Below are 24,096 nucleotides of genomic sequence, written 5' to 3' on the forward strand. Positions count from 1 at the left end.
CTAATTAGCAGATGTCACCTGAATCTCACTTTGTAAGGAACTGTTTAAAAGATGCAGCAGAGATGCGGGGTTTGGAGAACATGATCCAAGGGTATTAGCTTGAGTTCTAGCCCAGTTGGTTGATTATGAAATCCGTGTGCAGATGTGATGGAGCAGACTTAGGCAACTCTTTCTTTTCCTGCCTTTGAAATGCTAATTTTTTTATTAAAGCGCCTGCAGGCTCAGTCCACACTAGGGATTTCCCTGTAGTGGAGGACGGCAGCAGCTGACCACAGCTTCGCTGAGAGCGCAGACAGACCTGTGCTCCAGAAATGGGGGGCTAAACCTGGCTCTGAGCCGAACTGGCAGTGCCGTTTGCGTTTCCCAGGGTAGAGCAGGCTAAAGAGAACTTTGCACAAGACGTTCTTGTAAAGAACAGCAAGGCCTCTGGCCAGTCAGCTCCATCAGTTACTAATTGCCAACACAAGGCCCAAATTTTGAGCTGTGCTGAGCATTCTCAGTTGGGCGCAATTCTGGAAGCCCTCACTTCTTGCACACTCAAGCATACTTTTCTCCCCGAAGGTTGAATGGGAGTTTGCCTGAGCAAGGCTGGATCCTGTCCCTTGGGGGTCAAATTCTCAAAATCGGGGTGCCTAAGTTAGGCTCCTTAGAGCCATATTCAGGACTACTTAGGAACAACCTGTTTTTCAGAGGTGGCTGAGCATTGATTTCAATAGGATTTGATGGGTGCTCAGCACCTTTGTTGTGTCCTTGTCATTTGGATTTAGGAGCCTTGACATTAGGCAGCTGGGTTTGAAAGTTTTGGTTCAGGAGTTGGCCCACTGGTTGTCAGGGGTGCTGAGCCCCATTCCAGATTGTGCCTGGGGGCTGCAGGGTATGTCAGGGCAAAGAACAGAGCGTGTGTTGCAGCCGCCAGCCTTCCAGGACGGTGGGAGTGACTTAGGTGAAGGCAGAGCTCCCTGCACCATGGTACAGTGTAGCACTCAGGGCCCCGTTAGCAGTTGGCTGGCTCCCTTTGTGCCCTAATCAGCAGACAGACAATGGGATGGTTGAGGGAGAAGTGGCTAGCCTGAAACAGGAGGAATTGTGCATTGTGTTTCCAAAGGCTTGTGTTCCAAAGGGGGGAGGGGGTTGATCCCCTAAATTAAACTATTCCCTCCCTCCTCACATTACAAAGCAGATATTTTGTCTCCCATCCGATACAGATTTTCCTCTTTTGTGTGGACTTTTCTTTCTCTTTTTTCCCCCCACCAAAGGCTGCAACTGCTAAAAGCGTAAGTCTCCCCCGCAGGACAAGTCCAGCCGTATAGTAACAGAACCCCAAAGACACTGAAATGTGAGTGCAAAGCGTGCCCCAGCAGGGAGGGCAGTGCACTCCAGACAAAATTTGCATGTTGTCATATGTTGCTTTTACTTAGCTGTCTTTAATCAACTTACCAGTTGATCGTATTAGCATTACTGCCTGCTAATACCTCTTTGACAAGGTCCCTAGCATAAACATGGTGCTTCTTGGGGATCCCCTCCCCTGCCTAACAACCCGTATGCAGGGCCAGATTTTGCAAACCCATCCTCATTTGGGCTTAAGTGGGACCTTGGGCTGGGATTTCATCCTTGAGGAGTAATGGGACTGATTTCATGAGGAAAGATTTCTGTGACCAGCCCAAGGGTTGTGTGCAGAGCAGACGTATTTAGTAGCCGTTGTGTTTCCCGCATGCACCTGACTCTTAATATGTCCCTGTTTTCTTTTTTCTTTCTTTCCAGAAGGTGATGCTTCCTACAGGAGCTGCATTCAGATGGTTTCAGTAGGAATGAGAATTCCAAAGCTCTGTCATCCAAGTGCAATGTCACTGCTTGCTTGTGTTGTCTCAGGCAAGGAATTTTTTGGCTGAAATGAATGGATGCACCCGTGTCTCTTTAGAACCAAAAATATTTTCTCGCAGATTTCATTCCTGTTTTATATATATATTTTTTTTGCATTTGTTTTAACATCTTCAAGTCCTAGTAAAACATTTAACTGCTTTTCAAATAATAATAATAAAAAAATGGATCTGTAAAGTACCAAGACTTAATAGACAGAGTATGGACAATCAGTTTCTTTCTGTGTTTTGGTGTTGATGTTGTTTATGTGTGGAAGATGCAGTTCTTGTGTAGAGAATGTAAATTTACAGTAACCTTTTAAAATCTAGTTACTAATAAGCACTACTGTAATTTAGCACAGTTGTTTAATTACACCCTCATTTATACTTTTTATTTGATTATTTCCCATCATAAAATAGAGTGGATAGTTTCTAGAATGCCTCAACTTCATGTTTATAAATGAGAATATGTTTAAAACGATGTAGTATCCCTTTTCCTAACCATTCACATATGTAAGTTTAACCAGCAAGAAGCTTGGTATTAAAAATGAAAGAAAAATTGCTGCAAAATGGGCAGTCTTGGAAAAAAATCATTGTTAGTTTATTAATCTAGAACAAGAAATACTGCATACAGGGAAAACAAGATCCTAATTGCAATGGTTTACTTATAGAAATCGTTTTTATAAACTTACTGAAGTTAAAAGCAAAATAAAAAAAATTGCAGGACCTGTGCTGAAGCAGTTCTGAAAGCTAATATTTCTCTTATGTTCAAATCCCCGTCTCTCCAGCTCTCTCTACATCAGTAAATTGAAATGCTGTTTGTACTGTTTTAGCGATCCAGGCTGTTTTGTGAATAAAATGAATGCATGTTTTGTGTCATGATTTACATCTCGTTTTTTTCTGTCCATTTCTGTTGCACGCAGTTGTGAAGAAAAACCATAAAAAAAATGTCCCTTTTGAATATGTCACTTCTTGTGTCATGGCATTTTCCTAAGTTTGCCTTTCTTGGCATTCAGGGTTTGGGGTGTATTTTTTAGGGTTTTTTTGCTTTTGTTTTTTTATTAGCAGATTAAAAAATAAATGAGAGAATTGTAAATGTTTGCCAGTGCAAATGGAGCAATCCATCATTTTTCCCCTAAGGTTGCACATGTTACATTTTTAACTGGCTGGCTGAATAGCACATGTTCTGCAAAATACATACGGTGTTAAATCTGGGTTTGTTACAATATACTTAGGAGTCTAAACTAAACTGTGCTAGGCTTGATCACTAGAATTTTCATTACAGTAGCATGTGGACAACCAAACTACAGACTCCTTGGAAACTGACGTAGGGTTGTTGTTGGTGGTGAGTTTGTTGGGGAACTGACAACTTGTACCAGGCGATGAAATCAGCACTACAGTCCCTTGTATAAATTGAGGCCAAATCTGATTGAAAAGGATGGGTGTTATTTTCAGAAGCATTCAGTGTTTGCCTAGAATTTGCCTCCCACTAGGTAAGATGTGGCAATACTGAGTGTGTTGAGAGTCCCATCTTCATTGACATATTGTAACATGCGGATGATGCATTTCTGAAAAAGGAATCAAACGAAATAAATGGTGTCCAACCCATGAGCTTTCTCGTGTTTGCCTTTGGCCCTTTCCCACCCTGCTTGGGTCCAAAGCCGCACAAGGAGCAGGACGGTAATGTTGTTTCTTGGGTCCCTTATCACAGATCTCCAGCTTTGGCAGTATATGCGGAGTATGCTGATCAGGCTCCCAGTGAAGTTCAATGGGAAGGCTGTCCTTGACTCCACCGGGAGTGGGATCTGGCCGGAGTTGGCCAGAGCAATATTGCGCCGATATCTTTTTTCTTTCTTCCTTCCTAACAAACAGCTGACCAAGGTCTCCCTCCTTGACATTGCAGTTTGCGAGGTCCAGACATTCACAGCTATTTGTGCGCAGGCTTTTCCAATTGTACCCAACACATTAGGGTCCCGAGCCCCTGATGCCATGGCAGGAAACACAGCGGGCTACAAGACTACAAAACACAACGGGCCACCACGTGTTCAGTCTCCCTGTATTTAATCATATGAGTCGTTTTTAAAAACTATCTCCCTTAGTGGGAATATTTGACCAACTAGACCTGCCTAGAGTTTTACCATACAGTACATGTCATTTGTTTTTGTAAAACAATGCAATCATGCCACAGATAATTGTATTTAGACTGGTTCTGTCAAGACAAGGATAAAATGGGTGCTTAGAAACAGGAACTATTTTTTAGTGAGTAAGTTTAGATAGCTGAATGTTCAATAAAACAAATTTACTCTGCACTTGTGAAGGGGTGAGTGTGTTTTGGGGATAATTTTCAAGTGTGTGTGGCTTGCAGCCTGGGTCACTCACCAGATCAGGTGGAGAGTGGACACAGTAGGAGCTAAGGACAGCCAACCTTGAGGTGCGGTCTATGCTCTTCAACCCATGAATAGCACCACAAGTCACTAGGCCCAACACACCTCTCTGAGCCCTGATTCGCTCTCTGCATCCCCGTGCTCCAGGCTGGATGGGGCTGGATAGCGTTGTAATTTGTCACTGGCTAATACCAGCAGCAAATTATATCCCTCTTCTTCCCGTATGCCAGCTCAGCTGTGCTGGCCAGTATGGTTGTCAGGGGTGGGGCCAAGGCTCTGTGCATTCCTCACCCCCTCCTCAGACACCTGCTCCAGGAAGCAGGGGCTAAACCAGCATGCAACGTCCTCTCTGTGCATTGCGGAATGGAATTCATAAAATGTCCTGATCTCTTATGAGGTCATGCAATGCCTGCTCCCCTCCCAGTGCCCTGGACCGAGGTCTGGCTAGCAAGTGCAGATGTGAAGGGTCTCTTACTCCCCCTTGCTCCCTTGCATGAGTGTGTGGTCTAAGCCACAACTGAGCCCTAAGCATGTTTGCAGTTGAGAGTGTTTATAGACTCCTGGTGGATTTGGCCAGGACTCCAACATTCACAAGTTGTTAAATGCCCAATCAGTGAAGGAGACAAGGTAGGTGATATAACATCTTTTACTGGCCTAGCTTCTGTTGATGAAAGGTACAAACTTTTGAGATACATAGAGCTCTTCTCCAGATCTGGGAAGCAGTGTTCAAGGCCTTTCCCCAGACCTGGGGAAGAGCTCTGTGTAGTGTGAAAGCTTGTCTCTTCCAGAAACAGAAGTTGGTCCAATCAAAGCTACTACCTCACCCACCTTGTCTCTCGTACCCTGGGACCAACACAGCTCTACCAACACTGCAAACAGTGACGGGCTATTTGCTTGCGACCTTTTCCAGCCATTTTGGACAGGTTACGGAGAGAGGAACTGTGGGCCAACCAGTGATCATTAGAAGACCTAGGCATACCAGTATATTTATGGGATTGTACTATGGCTGGCCATGGGGTTGGGAGTCAGGAGCTTTGGGCTCTATTCTTGCCTCTTCCCAAGGACTCCGTAGGCAAGGCCTCTCAGACCCTTGGGACAGGGTGGTCATAAGTACTGAGCTACCACTCATGGCATTGGGAGGCTGTGGTCAAGACGATTTGTGAACCACCTTATGGTCCTCAGGTGGGAGCTGCTACAGAAGTGCAACACGTTAGCAGGGTTAGGGCAAGCCCTTGTATCAGCATCACTGCTGGTTGGGTTCTGGCTTATTAATTGTATGCCAGTTGTACTTGGGAACTCCAGTCAGATCCGAGCCCTATTGTGCTAGGTGCTGTACAACACAGAGCTAGACACAGTCCTACCACAAGGAGTTTCCAGCCCAGTGGGCGGCAGGGGGAGAGAAATTATGCTTCTCAGCTAGCCAGATCCTCTTGGGGAAAATAGCTGGCGTCTTTCGTCCACCCCGGATAGCTCAGTGCCCAACGCGTGGCAGCCATTCAAACAGTGTAACATGGTAGCTTGTAAAAAAAGGATAGACAGGCAAATGGACCTCAGCATGCCATGAACCCAGTCAATGGCACCGGGCTTCCTGTGTTCTGTGCAAGTGTATGATGGGGACTTGGGTAAGACAAGCCATGGCAAAAGCACAGTAGGCCAGAGCTGAGCTTGCCAGAGAGCCATGATAAAGGTACAGTGGCTGTTGCTCATCTTGATGTGGAGTGTGAGGACATGGCCACACGGAATGGGCGTGACTAGCACAGTCCAGGAGCAAAGGCTCTGACACACGGGGGGGTGGGAGAGAGCGGGGTTTATCCCGCTCTCGTTCAAACCCGCTTGGCACTGCTATGGCTCAGCTGGTGCCAGTGGCGTTACTCCTGTGGCAACTCCAGTTTCACTGAGCTCACACTAAGGCTTAGCAGGTTTGTATTTAAAGAGAAAGGCTGTCAAATTTGCTGAGCATGGCTAAGATTTGCAGCTTTACATGCTCAGATGATTGCTACATGAGGGCCCCAGTGCCAGGGTGTAAGGAGAAGCTGAGAGATGGACGGGATTGTGCGTGGGTAAAATGTTCCCCCCAGTTCATCTGTGCTCAGGTTTATAGCGTTGATTCGTGAGTTGGCGGCAGGGGGAAGGGGCAGGGAGGCGTTTGCCTTCCACATAAATATCAAATAGCAGCTGCTGGATACTGGGTACCAGCCTACATGGCCCAGGGCACTGCTCTGCTATGGCATCTCCTGTTTGTCCTTCTGGTCAATTGCAACCTGATAAGCGATGCTCAGCTAATCCCGACCTGTTAAGCCAAGTGTAGCCAGCTACTCCTGCTCCATGTGCGGCACACTGGTTAGTGTTGAGGCAATGACCGGGTGCAGGGAAGGGGCTGGCGAGGTCCTTTCCAGAGCACAGAGTCTGCATGTGCCCGAGGCCTGCTGAGGTGCAGGGCAAAAGAGGGCTGCCTGTCATAACCCATACGTGTTCTCCGCCCGAGCCTTAGAGGCAAGCCAGGGTGTAAGGCCAAGGTGCATTAGAGAGGCGCCTGTGTGTGGAAAGCAGCGTCAGCGTGGGACATGCTCGCTGTGTACAGCCTCCTTTATGAACGCCCCGCGTGGTCATGGAAGGGTTTTCCCCCTTGTGCGCTGTGTGAGGCTGGAGTGACATTACCGGCCTTTGGGCAGCAATCGCTATGTCATGTGCTTGCTGCACTGGGTGCAGGTGAAAGCTCCAGGTCACACAGAGCCACAGGCAATATCAGCATGGGGCAGGTATTATAAACACAGATTGACTGGGGTCGCCAGGCACAGTGTATGCTGTTGTTTTACAGGGGTGAGCTGAGGCAGCATGTAGGAGGAAATTGGCCTGAGCGGCCTACCAGACGGGGGAGTAAGAAGCGTTTGACATTGCTTGTACAGTAATACTGGCAGGTGACAACTAAGTACAGGCCGATTATTCTAGAAACATGTGGTAAGAGACAGGCCCTGCCTTGCAGAACTTACAGCCTAAAGAGCCAGGACAGATGTGGGACCCGACAGGGAACAGGGACGTGACTTGCCCAGGTTCAAACAGCAAGTCAATGGGTGAACCAGGCTCAGCACGCAGCACTCCTCCCCCTGCCTTCCCCCTCCCATTCCGTCAGTATGCATCACCACACTGCATTGCTCCTCTGTGTAACCCCTCCCCTTCCAGGAGCACAAAGCCCCATGCGCTCACTGGTTTAGCCTGCGCCTTACTACCCTGGGGAGTAGTTAAGGGACCTAGCACCTTTTTTGCAGATGAGGGTCACACAGCAAAGCAGCCACCCATGGTTACATCCCAAAACTGCGAGCACCCAGCCCTATGATCTGACCACTAGCACACACTGCCTTGGCTTTGTGCAGTGAGGTGAACTCGAAAGGCTGGTTTAGAAGATACAGTGGCGAAGGTTTGCGGGGAGATTCTGGGTGTGGCTGGAAAGCAAGCCAGCACTAGCTACATGGGGAAAGGCATGCACAGAGCCTGGTGCAGGCGCTGGGACATTTATTCTAATAGGCCCAGATCCTCAAAGCTATTTAGGTGCCTAACTTGCATGGCTTTCAATGGGTGCCTAAATCCATTTGGGGAGCTGGGCCTAAATGACTGAGTATAAGTGATCTCAGGGCAACCGTCCCCCCTTGTAGCTTCTGGATGACCCCAAGCCCAACCCCACAGCTGAGGTCTGTATTCTGCGTCCTGCCACAGAAACAAGCCCTAGGCTACCTGTCCAAAGCTACAGACTCCCTAGCTGAGCAGGGCGATGTTTGTGACTGAGCCATTGAGGGGTGCTGCGTAATGCCCAGGGATGGAGAAAACCCACTGGGGCCATCTAGTTCAATAGCAGGATTGTTCCCTACTGACTAGCCATTAAACTCCTGTGCCTGCCCTTGGCCAGAACTGGGGAGGAAGCATGGCTCCACTTTGTGGACTAAGGAGAGTCAAAACAAAAATGGCAAAGTCAGGGGAGGAAAACCGGAGAAGCCAAAAAAAAAAAGTAATAACTACAAAGCTAGAACCCTCCATGTTGCCCCCAAACCCCACATGAGTCCAAAGGAACCAATCCACTATGACAGAGGCACCAGAGCTGCCCAACTGGCTCAGCCCAATGGCTCAGGCGCTCCAAGAGCCGATCTACCATAGCAGCCTACATTAGATGATGCAGAGGGATGGTCAGTCATGCCACAGTCTGCCCTTGGGGAATGGTAAAGTCATGGGGCCAAATCCTGAGCTCAATGAGACCAGTGTAAATGCAGAGTCAGTCAAGAGTGTTACTCTGGATTGTGTGCACGTGCCTGATGTCGGACATGGAGACCCTGGGGCACTCTGCGGTGCCCCCTTCAGCCCCTGGCAGAGCTAATATTAATGGGGCGCGTGTAGCTAGCCCACGCCTGTTAGAGGAGTGCCCAGCAGTGAAACCCTGGTGTGTGCTCGGGCTGTGCCCAGCACATTCAGCCTTGGAAGCCACATTGGGGCAGCTTCAGAGGGAGACAATGATTAAGAGCCATGGGGCAGGGGAGGGACGTGCTGCCGAGCAGATTATGGGCCTCACTTCCTTTCCTGGTCTCCCTCCCCTGGCCCCTGTGCGAGGCAGCTGGCACAGGCTGGACCCTGCAGATGGTGCAGCAGCATGTATGGATCTGGCTACAATACAGGTGTTTGATTTTTGGAGCTGCTAGCTAGCCCGCTTGGGGGAGAGGGGGGGAGGGAATCAACCCACAGTTGAGCGAGTGAGCAGTCCATGCCCACTGGCATTAATTATAATGATCATTCTCTTCCCTGATGCATTTCGGGCTGGAGTCAGGGACGCAGCGCATGCTTTCTGGCCCGGCTTTTTGAGCTTCTTTCTCCCCCCACCTCCCCGGCATTGGAGACTCAGGGGAAGCCATTGGCTTGGCTGCAGCTCGACACACAGGTGGTAGCACCAGCTGCATGTTCTCTCGTTCTTGTTGGCTCCACCACCGCTCTCAGTCCCTGTAGCAGCAAGATAGACGGTCAGTGGGGCCTTCAGTGTGGCTTGAATAGCATCCCTGCTTGGCTCCAGCTGGCGATTTCCAGAGTGTACCACGGAGGCAAATGCCTCTCCCACGCAGAAGCGCGCGTTCCAGGCGTGCTTGCTCCCGTGTGCGCAGACATCAGGCTCCCACTGATCGGGATGGGTTAAGAACAAGAAAGAGGAGACCAGAAAGGAGCAAAGCCCTGGAACACTTGCAGTCTAGACAGATGCAGCAAGGCAGCACCTGAATCAGGTACAGAACCCACAGCTGCTGGTGCCAGGTCAGTGCCCTACCTTCTGGCCTGCACTGCCTCTGCAGCATGTGATGGACGAATGGGCCATAGGGGACCCAACCTTTCACCTCTAGTTCACATCCAGCCCTGCTGTGCCGTCTTGTCACCCTCACCCTCCTGTACGTCACACACAGCTACCAGGCCTGTCTGTGCCATGGACAGGATGCCCTTTAGCCCTTAGCCATAGAGCTTGGCTGTCTTTGAGAAATCCAGAATTTGGGAGGAAGGGGACACAAGAGCTAGGGGGTCACCCACTGAAATTAATAGGCAGCCGGTTTAAAACAAACAAAAGGAAGTATTTCTTCACACAACGCACAGTCAGCCTGTGGAACTCGATGTTGTGAAGGCCAAGATTATAACAGGGTTAAAAAAAGAACTAGAGAAGTTCATGGAGGATAGGTCCATCAATGGCTATTAGCCAGGATGGGCAGGGATGGTGTCCCTAGCCTCTGTTTGCCAGAAGCTAGGAATGGGCAACAGGGATGGATCACTTGATGATACCTGTTCTGTTCATTCCCTCTGGGGTACCTGGCATTGGCTGCTGTCGGAAGACTGGATACTTGGATAGATGGACCTTTGACCCAGTATGACCCAGTGTGACCATTCTTATGTTGCATGGTCATGGGGGCAGTGCCCAGATGGAAACTTTCCATTCGGAGTTTTCTCTGTTGAGGACAACTGGGGAATGCTTCTGCCCCAGCTGGTGCTCTCGGGCTGGCCTGTCTCCATAAGAACAACCGGGGTGGAAGGAGAACCTTGGGAGCAAGAAGACAAGGGGGCAATAGCATATGGGCTGGCAGCCTGAGGGGATTCCCCAGCCAGGCTGAAGAGATGGGGTTTGTCTGGGGCAGGGGCTAAACAGGGCTGGGCATGAGAAGGAAGACAGGGCTGAGGCTCGTGGTTGGGTGAAAGGAGCCTAAATCTGAGGCTGAGGAGATTAGCCAGGTGGAGAAGGCAGAGAGGGACCTGGGGAGACCGCGAATGGAAGTGAAAGGGACTGGGTGAGTGAACCATGGAAAGTTTTGGACCCTTCTCCTTTAGAAGTGGGGGTGGGGAGGTAGAGTGAGCCTGCGCCCAGGAGGGTGGGAGGAAGGCAAATAAATTGATACGGGCAATGAATTTGATAAGGATCAAATGGCAGAAAAGGGTCACAGGCAACAGGGAAGAAAGGGCATCTGAAATGAACAGAACTGCTGGAGAAAGGAGCTAGCAGGCAAGAAAAGAGCAGGGTGGGTGGGGTCCAGGCCCAACCACAGGAGCTGTAGAGCTGCAGCAGCTAGAAAGGATACTGCAAGAACCACAACTGGAACAGGAGCTGTGGTCAGTGCTAAGAGATACCTGACCTCAGCCATACCAGCACGTATAGGCTGGCCAGGGCTGACCAGGGTCCACTCACACCGTAGGGGAGCAAAGCACTCTCTGGGTGAAATCTCTGGCCCGTGCTATGCAGTAGGCCAGCCTAGCTGAGCACAATGGCTCCTTCTGGCCTTGAGACTGTTAACATGTAGCATATTAGTCCCATGAATTGCTTTAAACCTCGTTCCACAGAGTCTGGGGAGTGCAAGGTCATGTGACAGGCATTGGTTGAGAGGTGGATTTAGGACTTTCCCCCCCACGTTGTGTCTCCTGCTGGTTGATTGGGGCATCGAGGGGTAGGAGAATTGCCTGGAGCTGCAGTAAAGTTAGGGCCTGGTTCCTCCCCGACACAGCCACTAGAGGGTGACATAGCTTCACACACGTAGGCAAGAGTGCAGTTCAGTCTGGTACAGGGAGTGGTGATCACTCACCTTAGCCAGTACAAGCCAAGTTAGCAAAAGCTGTTCCAGGCTGACAGCACTGCATTAGCTGGCCTGAGTCCGGCTCTGATTTGACAAGTATCCACAGCACACAAACCTCAGCTGGCTTCCTTGTTGGCAGGCCCAACAGAGAGCAGTGAGTGAGCCATGGAGCCTGAACTAGCCTCTCAGGCCCTGGAGGTTCCCTTTGGAACAAGGTGGAGATGCAATGCTTTGGGGGGTAGAGGGGAGCTTGCACAGCTGCCCCTCAATGCCTGTGCAGGGAATAAAGAGGGTTTCTGCCTCGCAGTGGTTAAGCTGGCATCTTTTCACCAACATCATATTCACACACACACACACTGTAAGAAGAGGTGTGGACTCAGTTCAGATTAAATTAGTTGGCCCAAACATGCCTGAGATTTAGCAGTTCATGGGATTTCTCCTAAGAGGACTGGCCAACGAGGAAGTCATGAAGAACGCTGAAAAAGAGTTATTGATAAAAATAAGGGACTAGTTGTGATAAGGAAAAGCAAGGGGACATTGGGGATTACTAATAGCAGCTGGATTGATTTCCATCCTAAGGCATTAAGGGAATTTACCTAACTCAGTGAACTCCCTGATGATTATTTTTGAAAAATCAGGTCAGCTAGTGCAATTGTGGAGAAGGGGAAAGCAAATGTGATACTGAGCTTCACAAAAGGCAAAGACCAGAGATCCTGGCAGTTTCTATCCAGTACATCTATCCTTTGCCCTTAGTAAAATGGGCAACATACCAGCAAGCAATATATCACAGATGGAGCCTATACACAGATGGAGGCTAGACCCATGAGCCAAAGCAGCAAGGACATATAAAGAATAAATATGCCAGACAAACGTGTTTAAAAAAAGAATAAAAAGGCTGGAGGCAAGGGGATGCAGGAGAAAGAAAAGGTAAGGATACAACAGCAGTGGCTCAAGCTAAAGTACTAGCTGTCTAGTGGGTTGCTACAAGGGTTGGTGTGAGACCCAGGGTGGTGGGTGGGTGCTTAACCGGGGGGCGGGGGACTGGTCAATCTCTTCTGAGCCCCCCTGGAGATGGCAACGCAGTTCCTTTGGATTGTCAGGCCAAGTGTCACAGTCCCTGTCTTGCAGCTCACTGCCTTTTTCTCTCTCTCCTTTCTGTTCTCCATTTCTCAGCTCTGACTCCCTGCTGAGTTCTTCCTTCCTCTTCTGCTTCCCCCTCTCTCCATTTCTTTCTTTCTTTCTTTTTTCTTTTTTCTTTTTTCTTTTTTTTTTTTTTTTTTTTTTCTTTTTTTTTTTTTCTTTTCTTTTTTTTGTTTTTTTTCTTTTTAGTTTTTTTGTCTTTTCTTTTCTTTTTTTTTTTTTTCTTTCTTTCTTTCCCCCTTTCCTTTTCTTTCTTTCTTTCCCCCCACCCCCATAGCACCCATCCATCTATCCCTCCCCATACATACCTCTGTATCTAGCTATGGTTTTCCATAGTGCTCATCACTGTAGTGACTAATGGCTCTTCCTGGTTTCTTCTCTCTCTCCTTTCTTACCCTTCTCCTCTGCTTTCTCCCTCTCTCCCTCCTCCTCTCCTCTCTGCTCTCCCCATCTCTCAGCCCTTCTGTCCTCTCTTTGGCCTCGCCCAATGCCTCCTCTCTTACTCCTGCTGCTGTTTTGGGCTCTAAATTGCTGCCGCATTAGCTTGGCTGCTGACTCCCCACTCCCAGCCTCACGCTTTGACGCAATTAGCAGCCTGACCTCATTTTAACCTCGACGCCCCCCTCCCTGGGAGAAACAAAGCGACGTGGGGAACGCGGGCGGGATGCAGGAAGCTCTGAACAAAATGTGCTTCATTTGAGCCGGATGGCGCTCTCGCTCCGAGCGCACCGGGGCCTGCTCCCGCTCCCACTGCGCTCAATAGCGAACCCCTGCTGGCTTCAGGGCTGCAGGATGGGGCCCTGGGGCTGTTCCAGCAGCTCACAGGCTCCAGCCTGGCTGTGCTTTGTCCTTCTTGCTCAGGTCCTTTATCAAACGTGTCCTTTCTAGGGGGTATGGCAAGGCAGGCGGCGGCCAGGCCCAGCCTTGCTGGTGAACAATGGTTCAGGTGTTTTGCTGCTGTTGCTCTGTTAATATTCAACAGGGAAGTTAAGGGAGCTGGCTTCTCTCTGCAACAGCTGTATGGCAGCTTCTTCTGCCAGACGCACTGGTTGGCAGCAGGCTGGCTCAGGGGCAGCAGCTTTAAAGGGACGCAGCAGGGCAAGCCAGCCCTCCGAGCCCGCAGTGGCCCAGGATGGAGAGGACTTCCAGAACGACGGATGGAGATGACACCACCTGATGTTAAGGACCCACCAGAGATTGCAGCTGGGGCTGGCCAGAAAACGAGAAATCTGGGTTGCAGTTTGACATTGTTTTTGTTCCATATTGGAACAAAATGAGCCCTTTTGAAGTCTTGCATGGAAATAGAGAGAGCATGACTCACCTCTGCAAAAGCCAACAGACCGGGGTGGGTAGGGCATTCCGGTGGCATGTCAGAGACCCGGAGAGCTGAACTATGGACTCCCACATCCAGGCTGAGTGCCCAAATCACTGAGCTAGAGTCTCTGGCCCAATCACTATTTAATTATTTATCTACAAAGTGAAGCAGCTCTACAGGGCCAGGCTGATCCTATAGTCTGGTGGTTAGGGAAACCCTGGGTCGAGGCATGGGACCTTCTATATGCGAGGTGATTCTCTAGCCCCCAGGCTCTTGGCTATTCTTCTCCATGGGTTTTTCCCAGAAATTCCAGCCTGGACTGGAGAACATTTAGCCAGTCATTTCTCCAATATGTCGGTTTTGATGGATTGGCGTTTTCTGATGGAAAAACATTTTGTGGAAAATTTCCTGACTGGCAGTAACTGTAGCCACAGGAGGCCATCGTGATGATAATGAGTACATCTACACTACTCTATTAGCGTCTACACTAAAATACAGCTCCCATCGATGTAAGTCACCCCTACACCGACTTAATATCTTCACTTCTGCGAGAGGTGTAGCACTTAGGTTGATGATTTTAGGTCAACGCAGTGTCTTTGTAGACACTGTAAAAGAAAAGGAGTACTTGTGGCACCTTAGAGACTAACAAATTTATTAGAGCATAAGCTTTCGTGAGCTACAGCTTACTTCATCGAAGTGAGCTGTAGCTCACGAAAGCTTTTGCTCTAATAAATTTGTTAGTCTCTAAGGTGCCACAAGTACTCCTTTTCTTTTTGCGAATACAGACTAACACGGCTGCTACTCTGAAACCTGTATACACTGTGTTGCTTATATTGACCGTTGCTGCCTTTCATAATGCCCCACACTGGCAGTGCAATGGGTACAAGCGCTCCTGGTGAGAACACGCACTGCCGACACAAGGAGTGCAGTGTGGACATGCCAAAGTGATTTAATTACTGTGGGGGCTGGACGTCGATGTAACTTAGGTCGATTTAGTTGTGTAGTGTAGACTTGCCCTTGTCAGGAAGAGGATGCTGAAGAGAGGCAGTAAGGCCTGCCCCTTGTCCACAACTGCTGTCTAGTCCGGTTCGTAGTAACCTTCTGGTACTGGGACTTCGTTACCCATCTGGTAGTGCATCTCATTGCGTGGTCTCCAAGGGAGAACTCCGGACCCACCAGCTCTGGGGGGTTTGTCATTAAATAAGCAGCTAGGAGGTAGGTGCTCTACTGATTAATCGCCCTGTTTGTATTACTGAGCAGCAGGGATAAGAGGTGTGACATATGGGTGAGTCAGTGATGGGGGTGGATTCCTGCTCAGTGTCAGCAAGGATATTCCTGCCAAAGAACCCAATCCTGCACGATTGATTCAAGGAGACGTGCCAGTGCCGGCAGTGGTGCGAGTCCAGCTCTGGAGCAGGTTTATGACCCGGATACAAAAGGATCCCTCAGACAGCGCTCATGAGAAGAATGCCACCTATCAAACCACTGACCTCACATCTTGCAGAACCTGGGAGGTCTCCTGTAAAGTTGCTCCAGGACTGAGGAAGGACCTGCAAAAACTAAAAGCCTCCCATTGTGGAGATTTGGGGACCAGGACAGGAGATTGAGTGAAATAGGAGTCAGGTTAGAGCTCTGAAAAGGAGGGAAAGCTGAGAGCTGGCAGGGCAAGAACAATGAACTGGACATCATCTGAGGAGCAAACCCATGGGCAAACCTCCCACACTTAGTGTTGCATGGTTCTGTGAAGATGTGCTGAGACTTGTGCAAACTGCTGCCTGAACACTGAGACTGCTGCCACCCGGAAGGTGAGGCTGATGGATGGACAGGGGCAGGGCAGGTGCAGCAGCAGTGGCACGAACAACAAGCAGTGGAGGATAAGGGCTAGCGGCTTCACCGTGTGTGACACACATGAGTGCGGTGGCCCCCATGCGTTGTGTGTGGCGCGCATACAACCTGGGGAGCTCAGCCAATGCAACGTGCGGCTGGCAAATCACTGTGTGAACGTGTGAGATGGCTGACATCTGCTGCACGGCATGCCTTCTGCAAACGCTAGCCCGTGCATGCATTGGCCAAACTTGATGAAGTGATGCCGCTGAGGAATGAGGCCATCCCCCAGGTCCCGTGGGGATTTTCAGCACTTGCCAGTACTTTGGCTGGAGGCAGCTGCCACAGATGGCATCTCTGACTTTGGGTGCGCTGCTCAAACGCTACCGAGCAACATTTCTGGTGGGATGGGTGCAATCCACAGCCCAATTCAGTTCTGCAGCTGGCTAGGCAGGGAGTTACCAAGAGCCAGAGGTGGTGTTAGAATCGATAGGTCTGCAAAGGATCTCATGGAGCACCTGGACTAATGCAGGGTTGTCTCCTGCATGAATGCACCCAGCAGACCCCTTTCTCTGCTCTCCTGATCTTCTCCAGAAAAGGGTCAAGCATATTGTGAAGCTCTGCTTTGGGAGGCGTCTTGTTTTTGGTATCACAGGTAAGTTGGGGGGACCCATCATTTGTTTGGTTCCATGCAATACTGATGTATTCCTGAGGGCCTCAAAATAGTTCTGAAGAGCACCTTTGTTGTCAGACCAGATGGCACCACACAGCAAGTATTTGCAAAAAAATTTCCAGGACACAATCTCCCTAGATTCCCGATAGAAAGTCTTGACCCCACAGACCTCCCATTTACAACTACGTAAGTGGAGCAGAGTCCTACGTCATCAGACACTGTAAATTCCTCTAACTGACCCCATCAAGGTGCAGCTTAGTCCAGGTTTGTTCACACAGTCATGCTGCATCCTGCCGTGGTCTGGTTACAAGAAAGCACCTGTGTTTAAAAGGGAACACATGTTCCTTCCCCTTCCCCTGCAGTAAAAGAAGCCCTGGGACCCATGAGGCATATCACCGGTGAAGAGGACTATTTCTGTGGGAGGATCCTGTGGAAATATTGGCAGCACATCACTGATGTCCCTGTAATCCCTCTCCTAGGGCCAGATGGTTCCAGGTGACTCTCTGTAAGTCATCAATGCTTTCCATTATGGTGAGGAGCCCAAACCACAATGCTGTGGAGATGGTCAACCATAGTGTTTCAAACATCTGGGTGTGCAAACACCCTATGGCCTCTATGATTTTAGTAGCATCAAGGAGTCGCCTCACCCACTAGCGCTGGCCTGTAATTACCAAGCCGGAGAAGATTGCCCTTTAGACGACCCTTGGATATGTAACAAACACCACAGGCAGTTTGGAAGGAAGTATTTCTAGCTATTTACACCCTCTAGTCTTCAGATACCAGCACGTCACGACCTCGGCCTCCCCTCCACCAGAGTTTCTATGCTCAGCTCTTTGCTGGGATTTGGCATGAAATGCTACAAAGCGGAGCGTCCAGGGTGTGAGAGGATGCAGGAAGGTTACATCAGCAATTGCTGATGGGTGTGAAGGGAATCTCACATTCCTTGTGTGCAGTGGATTAGACAGGAAGGCAAAGGGTATTGAGTGTCACTCACAGAATGAGAAGGGGCTACTTTTGCAGCGTAGGGAGATGCAACATGATCTAGCTATGTGTGTGTGCGTGTGCGTGTGCGTGTGTGTGTGTTGCAAGGCTGTTGCTCAGTCTGCACGGCAAGCGAGGGTCTTATCAGACAAAGCACAGCAAAGAGATCTATCTCGCAAGACAAGGCGACTGAGGTCACAAAAGATTGACAAGCCCTTTGCCCCACACCTGACTCCGCCTCCCGGGCAGCTCTGAATTAACCTTCCCACCAACTGGGAAGGTTGCTGCTTTGGCAGCTGTTCATTAACCAAAGCGACGGACGGGTTCATTTTCTCTCTCCAGACCCGAACTGTATCCGGGCTATTTGCTAGGGCGCTGTTTCTGCCCAGCGTTTGCTCTCCTGAAAGTTTACACAAATCCACGGCTGCTCCTGGTTAGAGCGGGAATCGCAAGCATCATTGCTTCTGCTTCACTGCTGCATCAAGGCTGGTTTCAGCACTGCGGCAAGATGCTTTCAGGCCAGACCAGTCAGGATTGGTGAGAAATAGGTCGGCCTGAGACAGCATAAGGAAGCTACTAAATCCTAGATGCTGTGGGGAAAATGCTAAGGCCCCTGTCCTGTGTTAAGAGGAGGGAGGTGGAATCTGCAGCTCCGGCATTCACTTTGTGTTTGGATCCACCCTATATATAGTGCCTGCTGTACAAGGGAGCCAGCAGCACCAACGGGTACCAGTCCGGGCTGGTTACTCTTCATACTGGAACCAGGGCCGCCTCCTGTTGCCACTGCTGTTCATCCCCACTCTGGAGCCATTAGCCACCATGCATCACACACTTGTTTTTTCTTTAAATGTTGCAAGTGGATTTAGTGTTCATGGCAGAGAGAAAGAGAACACTGCCTGCTTCAACCAGGCGTTCTGCAGGCAGGAGGCACCCAAGCTGCCCCCCCCACTGCTCTGACAACCCTGCCCTGGCCTGCAGCTCCCACTCTCCTGGGCTTCGTGCTTCTGCTCTTCAGTCTTGATCCACAGCCATCCCTGTTATTCCAGTCACGAGTTTCTGCAGGCAGCTTTGCTGATGCACCTCAGTTTTGCCCTGCAGCCTCCCCCTGCTAGTCCAGTCCTGCAAGTCTCCTGAGCAGAGCCTAGCAATTGGGCCAAAGCATGTGGCAATGTAGCGATGTGCCGAAATGACCAGGTAAGGGCCAAGGTGAGAGACTCCAGCTCAGTCATTCGCCTATGGGACAGGAGAGGAGCACATGGCTCTAGAGATGAAAGACGAGTGCATCAACCCACTGCATCGCCTGCCCCAAAGGAGTGAGGAGCCGCCTGCATGCGCGTTCTTGTCAGCGACGTTCTCATTACAGCTGAGCAAATACTGTAAGATAGACCCTGCAAACAATCACTCCTGTTTGAAAATGAATCTTCAGTTCTTGGCCTGTGCCTAGGGTTGCTAAGTTTCTAATTGTACAAACCCGAACACCCTTGCCCCACCCCTCCAGTGCCCCTTCCTGAGGCCCCGCTCCTGCTCCACCCCTTCTCTGAAGCCCCCCACTCACTCCAGCCCCCCTTCCTCAGTCGATTGCTCTCCCCACCCTCACTCACACTCTCATTTTCACCGGGCTCAGGGAGTTGGGGTGCGGGAGGGGTGAGGGCTCCGGCTGGGGGTGCAGGCTCTGGGGTGGGGTTGGTGATGAAGGGTTTGGGGTGCAGGAGGAGGCTCTGGGCTGGGGACAAGGGGTTTGGAGTCCAGGAATGGGCTCTGGGCTGGGACAGGGGGTTGGGGGGCAGGAGGGAGTGTGGGGTGTGGGCTCCAGCAGGGAGTTTGGGTGCAGGAGGAGGTTCAGGGCTGGGGTAGGGGGTTGGGGTGCAGGATATGGGAGGGAGTTAGGGTGTGGGAAGGAGTTTGGGGTGCGAGCTCTCAATGGGTGGCGCTTACCTCAGACGGCTCCCAGTTGGTGGCACAGCGAGGCTAAGGCAGGCTCCCTGCTTGCGCTGGCTTCGTACTGCTCCTGGAAGTGACTGGCACGTCCAGCCACTAGGCAGAGGCGTGACCAGGGGGCTCTGCATGCTGCCCATGCTGGTAGGCACCACCCCCACAGCTCCCATTGGCCACCACCTCCCCCACGGTTCCCAGCCAATGGGAGCTGAGGAGCCGACACTGGGGATAGGGAACTTCCCTAATCGCCCCTCCACCTAGGGGCCGGAGGGACATGCGGGCTGCTTCTGGGAACTGCACAGAGCCAAAGCAGGTAGGGAGCCTGCCTTAGCCTCACTGCGCTGTCGACTGGACTTTTAATGGGTCCCTTTTCAACCGGGCTGTCGAAAACCAGACAGCTGGCAACCCTACTTGCACCCTTCATGGCCTAGGCCCAGGGTATCTAAAAGAGCCTAAGGCTCTTGCTCTAGACAGAGCGTTCTCAGGACTGGTCCCAGCCTGCCGAATGGGCTTCCATAGGAACTAAGGTCTATTGTAAACTGACCCACCTTCTGCTCCAGGTAGCACTTCTCCAACCCGACCTTCTCTAACATCCAGAGACAACAGTGTGGGCATTTAAAAAATAAATAAAATCAAAAATCCCCCAAACAGAACCCTACTGAAGCAAAATCATCCACTGCTCATGCCCTTCTCCTCCTGAGGTAAGAGAGAACAAGCCACCTGTAACAGATGGTTAGTCACATCACTTAATGCACTACTGGAAGGCGTTCAGGTCCGTGGATGCTGAGGACAGAATAGAATAGAATAAAATAGAATTGCTTTCAACTGTGTTCACACCTCCTTCACATTCAGTCTCCAGGACTATTGTAGCCAATGAATTTGCTGGCAGGCATGTTCTTCGCACCGTCAACTGCTGCACAATATTCACGGGAAGCAAATTTCAAATCCACAGCCACAAGTATCGCACCAGAACACCTGATTCTGAGAGTTACACTCATCCAATCAGGGACCAGAAATGGTACCTAGGTGACTTATGTGTCCCATCCAAAGGTCTTGAAGTTTGAATTGTGGAGATTGAATTATACTTGCAGATGAGCTTCTAGACTAAGAATAAATGACAGGAGCTATCTGGCCAATAAAAGAGGTAAAATATAATGCACAACCACAGTTCAATCCACATCAACTTTATTTTCCTTTACTTAGTTTCCCACTGTAGTGTGCCAGCTCTTGCAAGTTTCTCATGACGCTCATGATAGGTTGTGGTTGTTTTTAAGGTGATTATTTGATATTCTCAGCTTTAACGAAAAAAGCAGTATGCTTCTACCCTTCCTGGTTACAGAGTAAAGCCTGGAAGTGTGAAAACCAGGAGGCTAATGAAAAGAGCCCCATCTTTATTATTTTTAAAAGTCTCATGATTTTTTAAAGCAGTTCATGATTTTTGTAACCTTACAGTGTTGTTAACGTGCTGTCACTGGTGGATCTGCACTTACTTCTCTGGTGTGATCCGGGTTTCTCTGGCCTGTTACACACTAGTATGATCACATGGGGTACCTATTGTTGGCACATTGGAATCTCCGATGAATTGCCGTGCCAGACCCACTGCAGAAAGCCTCCTCGGAGTGCCCTCCTGCAATTTCCCCCAGCAAGGGGAATTCCCTAGCAGGTGTAAAGCCTGCTCCTACACCCCTGCTGCTGGGTGGAACACTGAGGCAAGGGAGGAGGTGGGTGGGGTGGGGGCAACGGGGATGTGGGGTGGAGTTGCAAAGCACTCTAAAAAATCCACGGCAGGTTTGTGTCTTGCATAGCCCGTAGCCAGCGGGATTGGTATAGAGCATGCACTGGAAGCTTGGCTGCTGACATGTGCTCTGGAAGTGGGGCTGCGGACAGAGAATCAGGGGGTTAGGTCGTAACCATGCCCTCCAGCCAGCCCATGCTGTCTGCTGAGACCAGTTCGATGCCGACTGAAAAAAAGAGTCTAGCCCTGAGGCGATGTCTACACTGTGCTGCAGTGTGGACTGCAGGGGCGGGAACTTGCAGAGCGCACCAGTTGTTGCATGCTGACTGCCCCATGTGGACGCTGCTGGTGTGAACCAAATGGTACCATCGTTCGCATTAACAAACACCTTGTAGTTTGCAGCAGCAGTGTTTGCACAGATCAGAAAGTACACAACACTTTGGTGTGCTCTGTAATTCACACCTCCCGCTGTGATAAGGTGACCAGATGCACTGCCGCTGAAAGGGTGCCCCGGACGTGGTCCCACTTGTGCTCTGCCCTGAGACCCCGCTCCCATTAGTCCTCTTCCCCCCAAGACCCCAACCCTTGTTCCACCTCTTCCCATCCCCACTCTGCCCGCATGGGGGCCTTGGGGGAGGGACCCAGGAGGTGAGTGATGAGTGGCAGTTGGGGGGAGTGGAGGAGGGGCTGAAGAGGCAAGTGTGAGTAGTGAGCAGCTGGCTGGCCAGCAGGTGGTGAGGGCGGGGGGTGCAGGGAAAGGAGTAAAGTGGCGTGAGCAACCAGGTGAGTGGCCGGGTGGGGGATGGTGGTGAAAGAGGCACGAGCAGTGCGGGGAGGGGCTTGAGGGAAGGGGGGCGGTGGAGGGAGCTCAGGGAAGGAGGCTAAGTGGGATTGGAGCCTGGGTGGGGATTCAGTGGAAGGAGGCGAGTGGGGACGGGCATGGGCGTGCCCAGCCTCCTCAAATGGAGGAGTCACACACCACCCATGCTTCAGAGCGCTCTCTTTTTCTTCCAGTTCAGCTTTCAGGGCATTAGCTCTAGTCACACAGATGTGCTAAGCTTCCTCTTCTGCTGTTGGCATCACCTTCTTCGCTAGGCACGGCCTAAGCAACTCCGTATTCTCACGCTATACTGGGCTCAAGTATATTGGGTGGCTTTCCCTTTCTCTGACTTGGGTTCAGAGTCTGCCAGCTGAGCCAGGCAGTGTGCCAGTGTTTCAAAACTCAAGCTTACTCCTTGAGACCTGGTCAGCTGGGACCAGAGGCTCAGCAACATATTAGCCACCCTCATGGCTCAGTAATGTTTTCCACCCATAGCTGGCCTGAGCTCTAAAAGTCTGTCCACAGTCAGCGCTGCTGTGTGAAGCTTTGTTGCTGAGCAGTGCGGCACTATTCACATCTTGGTCTCATTGTCTAAATCAGCAAACTCACCCGTGAGCCCTGGTTGACACAAGCTGGGCTAAAGAGTGCCTCGTCTCACCTGCGTCTCGCTTCACTCAGCTGCAGACCACGGATTTGCTGGCCATTGTTCACCTCACTCATGGAGTGTGCAGAAGTGCGAGGGCTCCTTTTAGACTTCCAGGCCCTCCAGATTTCTGAATCTGCTTGTCCATTTCTGCCACCACCATTACTTGGTTCTGCCATCACCATTACTCTGCTCCATCTTCGGGGACATGAAATGCTGGGAGCGCAGGTAGCACAAATGCCATGCTGCTTGTTTTTCCCTTTGTCAGCCAGCACCCCATAAGTATTGCTCCATTGGCGTCAATGCTACCATGAGCCAAGGACATGGACTTTTGTTATTATTCTATTCTGCTTGATGTTTATATTGATTTATTTCAGACTTTTCTCCTGCTTACTGTGCCTTTTCACCCTCTGGAGCTCTATCAATCATCAATATGTCTATGGCCCCATCACCACTGGATCTGAGCCCCTCACAATCTTTAATGCCTTTATCCCCACAGCACCTCTGTGTGGTAGGGCATTGCTATTTGCCCCCATTTGACAGCTGGGGAATGGTGGTACAGGGCAGGGAATTGACCCAGGTCTCCCAAGTTCTAGGCACTGCCTATCTCAACCCATATCTTTATCACAACAGATTCTATGAGCTGTTGGCCTTCCAATATAATATGTCTGGGGGCCTGTTGTCCACATCAAAGATGGCCCCCAAACATTTCTCTTTGTCCCTTGACAATGATGACCACGGCTCTTCAGCTATGGGCCTGCAGCCAGCAACTTTATAGTGGCTTTAGAAATGTACAAAAAACCCTGATTTTTCCATTGGATGGGGGGTAGTTGGTTCTCCTGGATGGGCTTCAGGTATTATTATTATTGTCTATTGTCTGCATTCTGCTAGTACCTAAGAATCCCAGTCATAGACCATGACCCTGCTGTGCTAGGCACTGTACATTTTTCTACCAGAAGAAGAAAGAAATGCGCAAGAGGCTCTTGATTTAGGAGACCAGAAAAACAAAGGTGTTTACCCAGAATCCCAAAAAGCCCAACAGCCACATTTTCCATTGAAAGGTTTCAGAGTAGCAGCCGTGTTAGTCTGTAATTACAAAAAGAAAAGGAGTACTTGTGGCACCTTAGAGATTAACAAATTTATTTGAGCATAAGCTTTCGTGAGCTACAGCTCACTTCATCGGATGCATTTTTCCATTGAAAAACGGCTCCTTTTTGTTGAAACATCAATTTCCACAGGAAAGGGCCATTTCAGCTAATTTTTTTCCAGGTTTTCATCCAAAACGTTTCAATTTTTGGCCAGCAAAAATGAAAATTGTCACCCAGCAACCGGGGTTCAGTTGTGCAGTGAAAACCTGAAAAATGTCACGCAATTTTCTGTGGCAATAACTAGTTGTTGTTTTCATTCACATTTCTCATGAGGAGAAATCCCATTTCCTGACTGGCTCTACTGAGCTTGGGGGAGCCAGGGAGTGTGGACTGTGCTGCCTCCAAGTATACTTACGCTCCACGTTTCCCACACTCCCTTACCATCTCCGGGAAGAGACCCTCTGTCCTGCATCTCCCTAGGTCTCGAAGAGAGGGCCCCCACAGCGCAGGGTGACTGGATAGAAACAGTGAAAAAACAGGACAGGGGGTGGGGGGGGAATAGGCGCCTCTGTAAGAAAAAGTCCCCAAAAACAGGGCTGTCCCTATAGAAATGGGACATCTGGTCACCCTAT

General features: G+C 50.2%; 1 protein-coding gene and 1 long non-coding RNA gene across 2 annotated transcripts in view; both read left to right on the forward strand.

Annotated features, from left to right (window-relative positions):
* CXXC5 (CXXC finger protein 5) overlaps positions 1-2,738 on the forward strand; it is a 101,628-nt gene extending 98,890 nt beyond the window's left edge. The window contains 1 exon segment of the mRNA XM_038413324.2: positions 1,762-2,738. Coding sequence (XP_038269252.1) covers positions 1,762-1,806 — 45 coding nt within the window. The 3' untranslated portion in view covers positions 1,807-2,738.
* Positions 2,739-5,339: 2,601 nt separating this feature from the next.
* On the forward strand, positions 5,340-14,304 carry LOC122455582. Its single transcript, XR_006273890.1, has 3 exons — positions 5,340-5,350; positions 7,965-7,971; positions 14,223-14,304. It is a non-coding gene; the product is annotated as an uncharacterized LOC122455582 (long non-coding RNA).
* The last annotated feature ends 9,792 nt before the right edge of the window (positions 14,305-24,096 follow it).

This window comes from Dermochelys coriacea, chromosome 8 (assembly GCF_009764565.3).
Source record: "Dermochelys coriacea isolate rDerCor1 chromosome 8, rDerCor1.pri.v4, whole genome shotgun sequence".
Taxonomy (NCBI): domain Eukaryota; kingdom Metazoa; phylum Chordata; order Testudines; family Dermochelyidae; genus Dermochelys; species Dermochelys coriacea.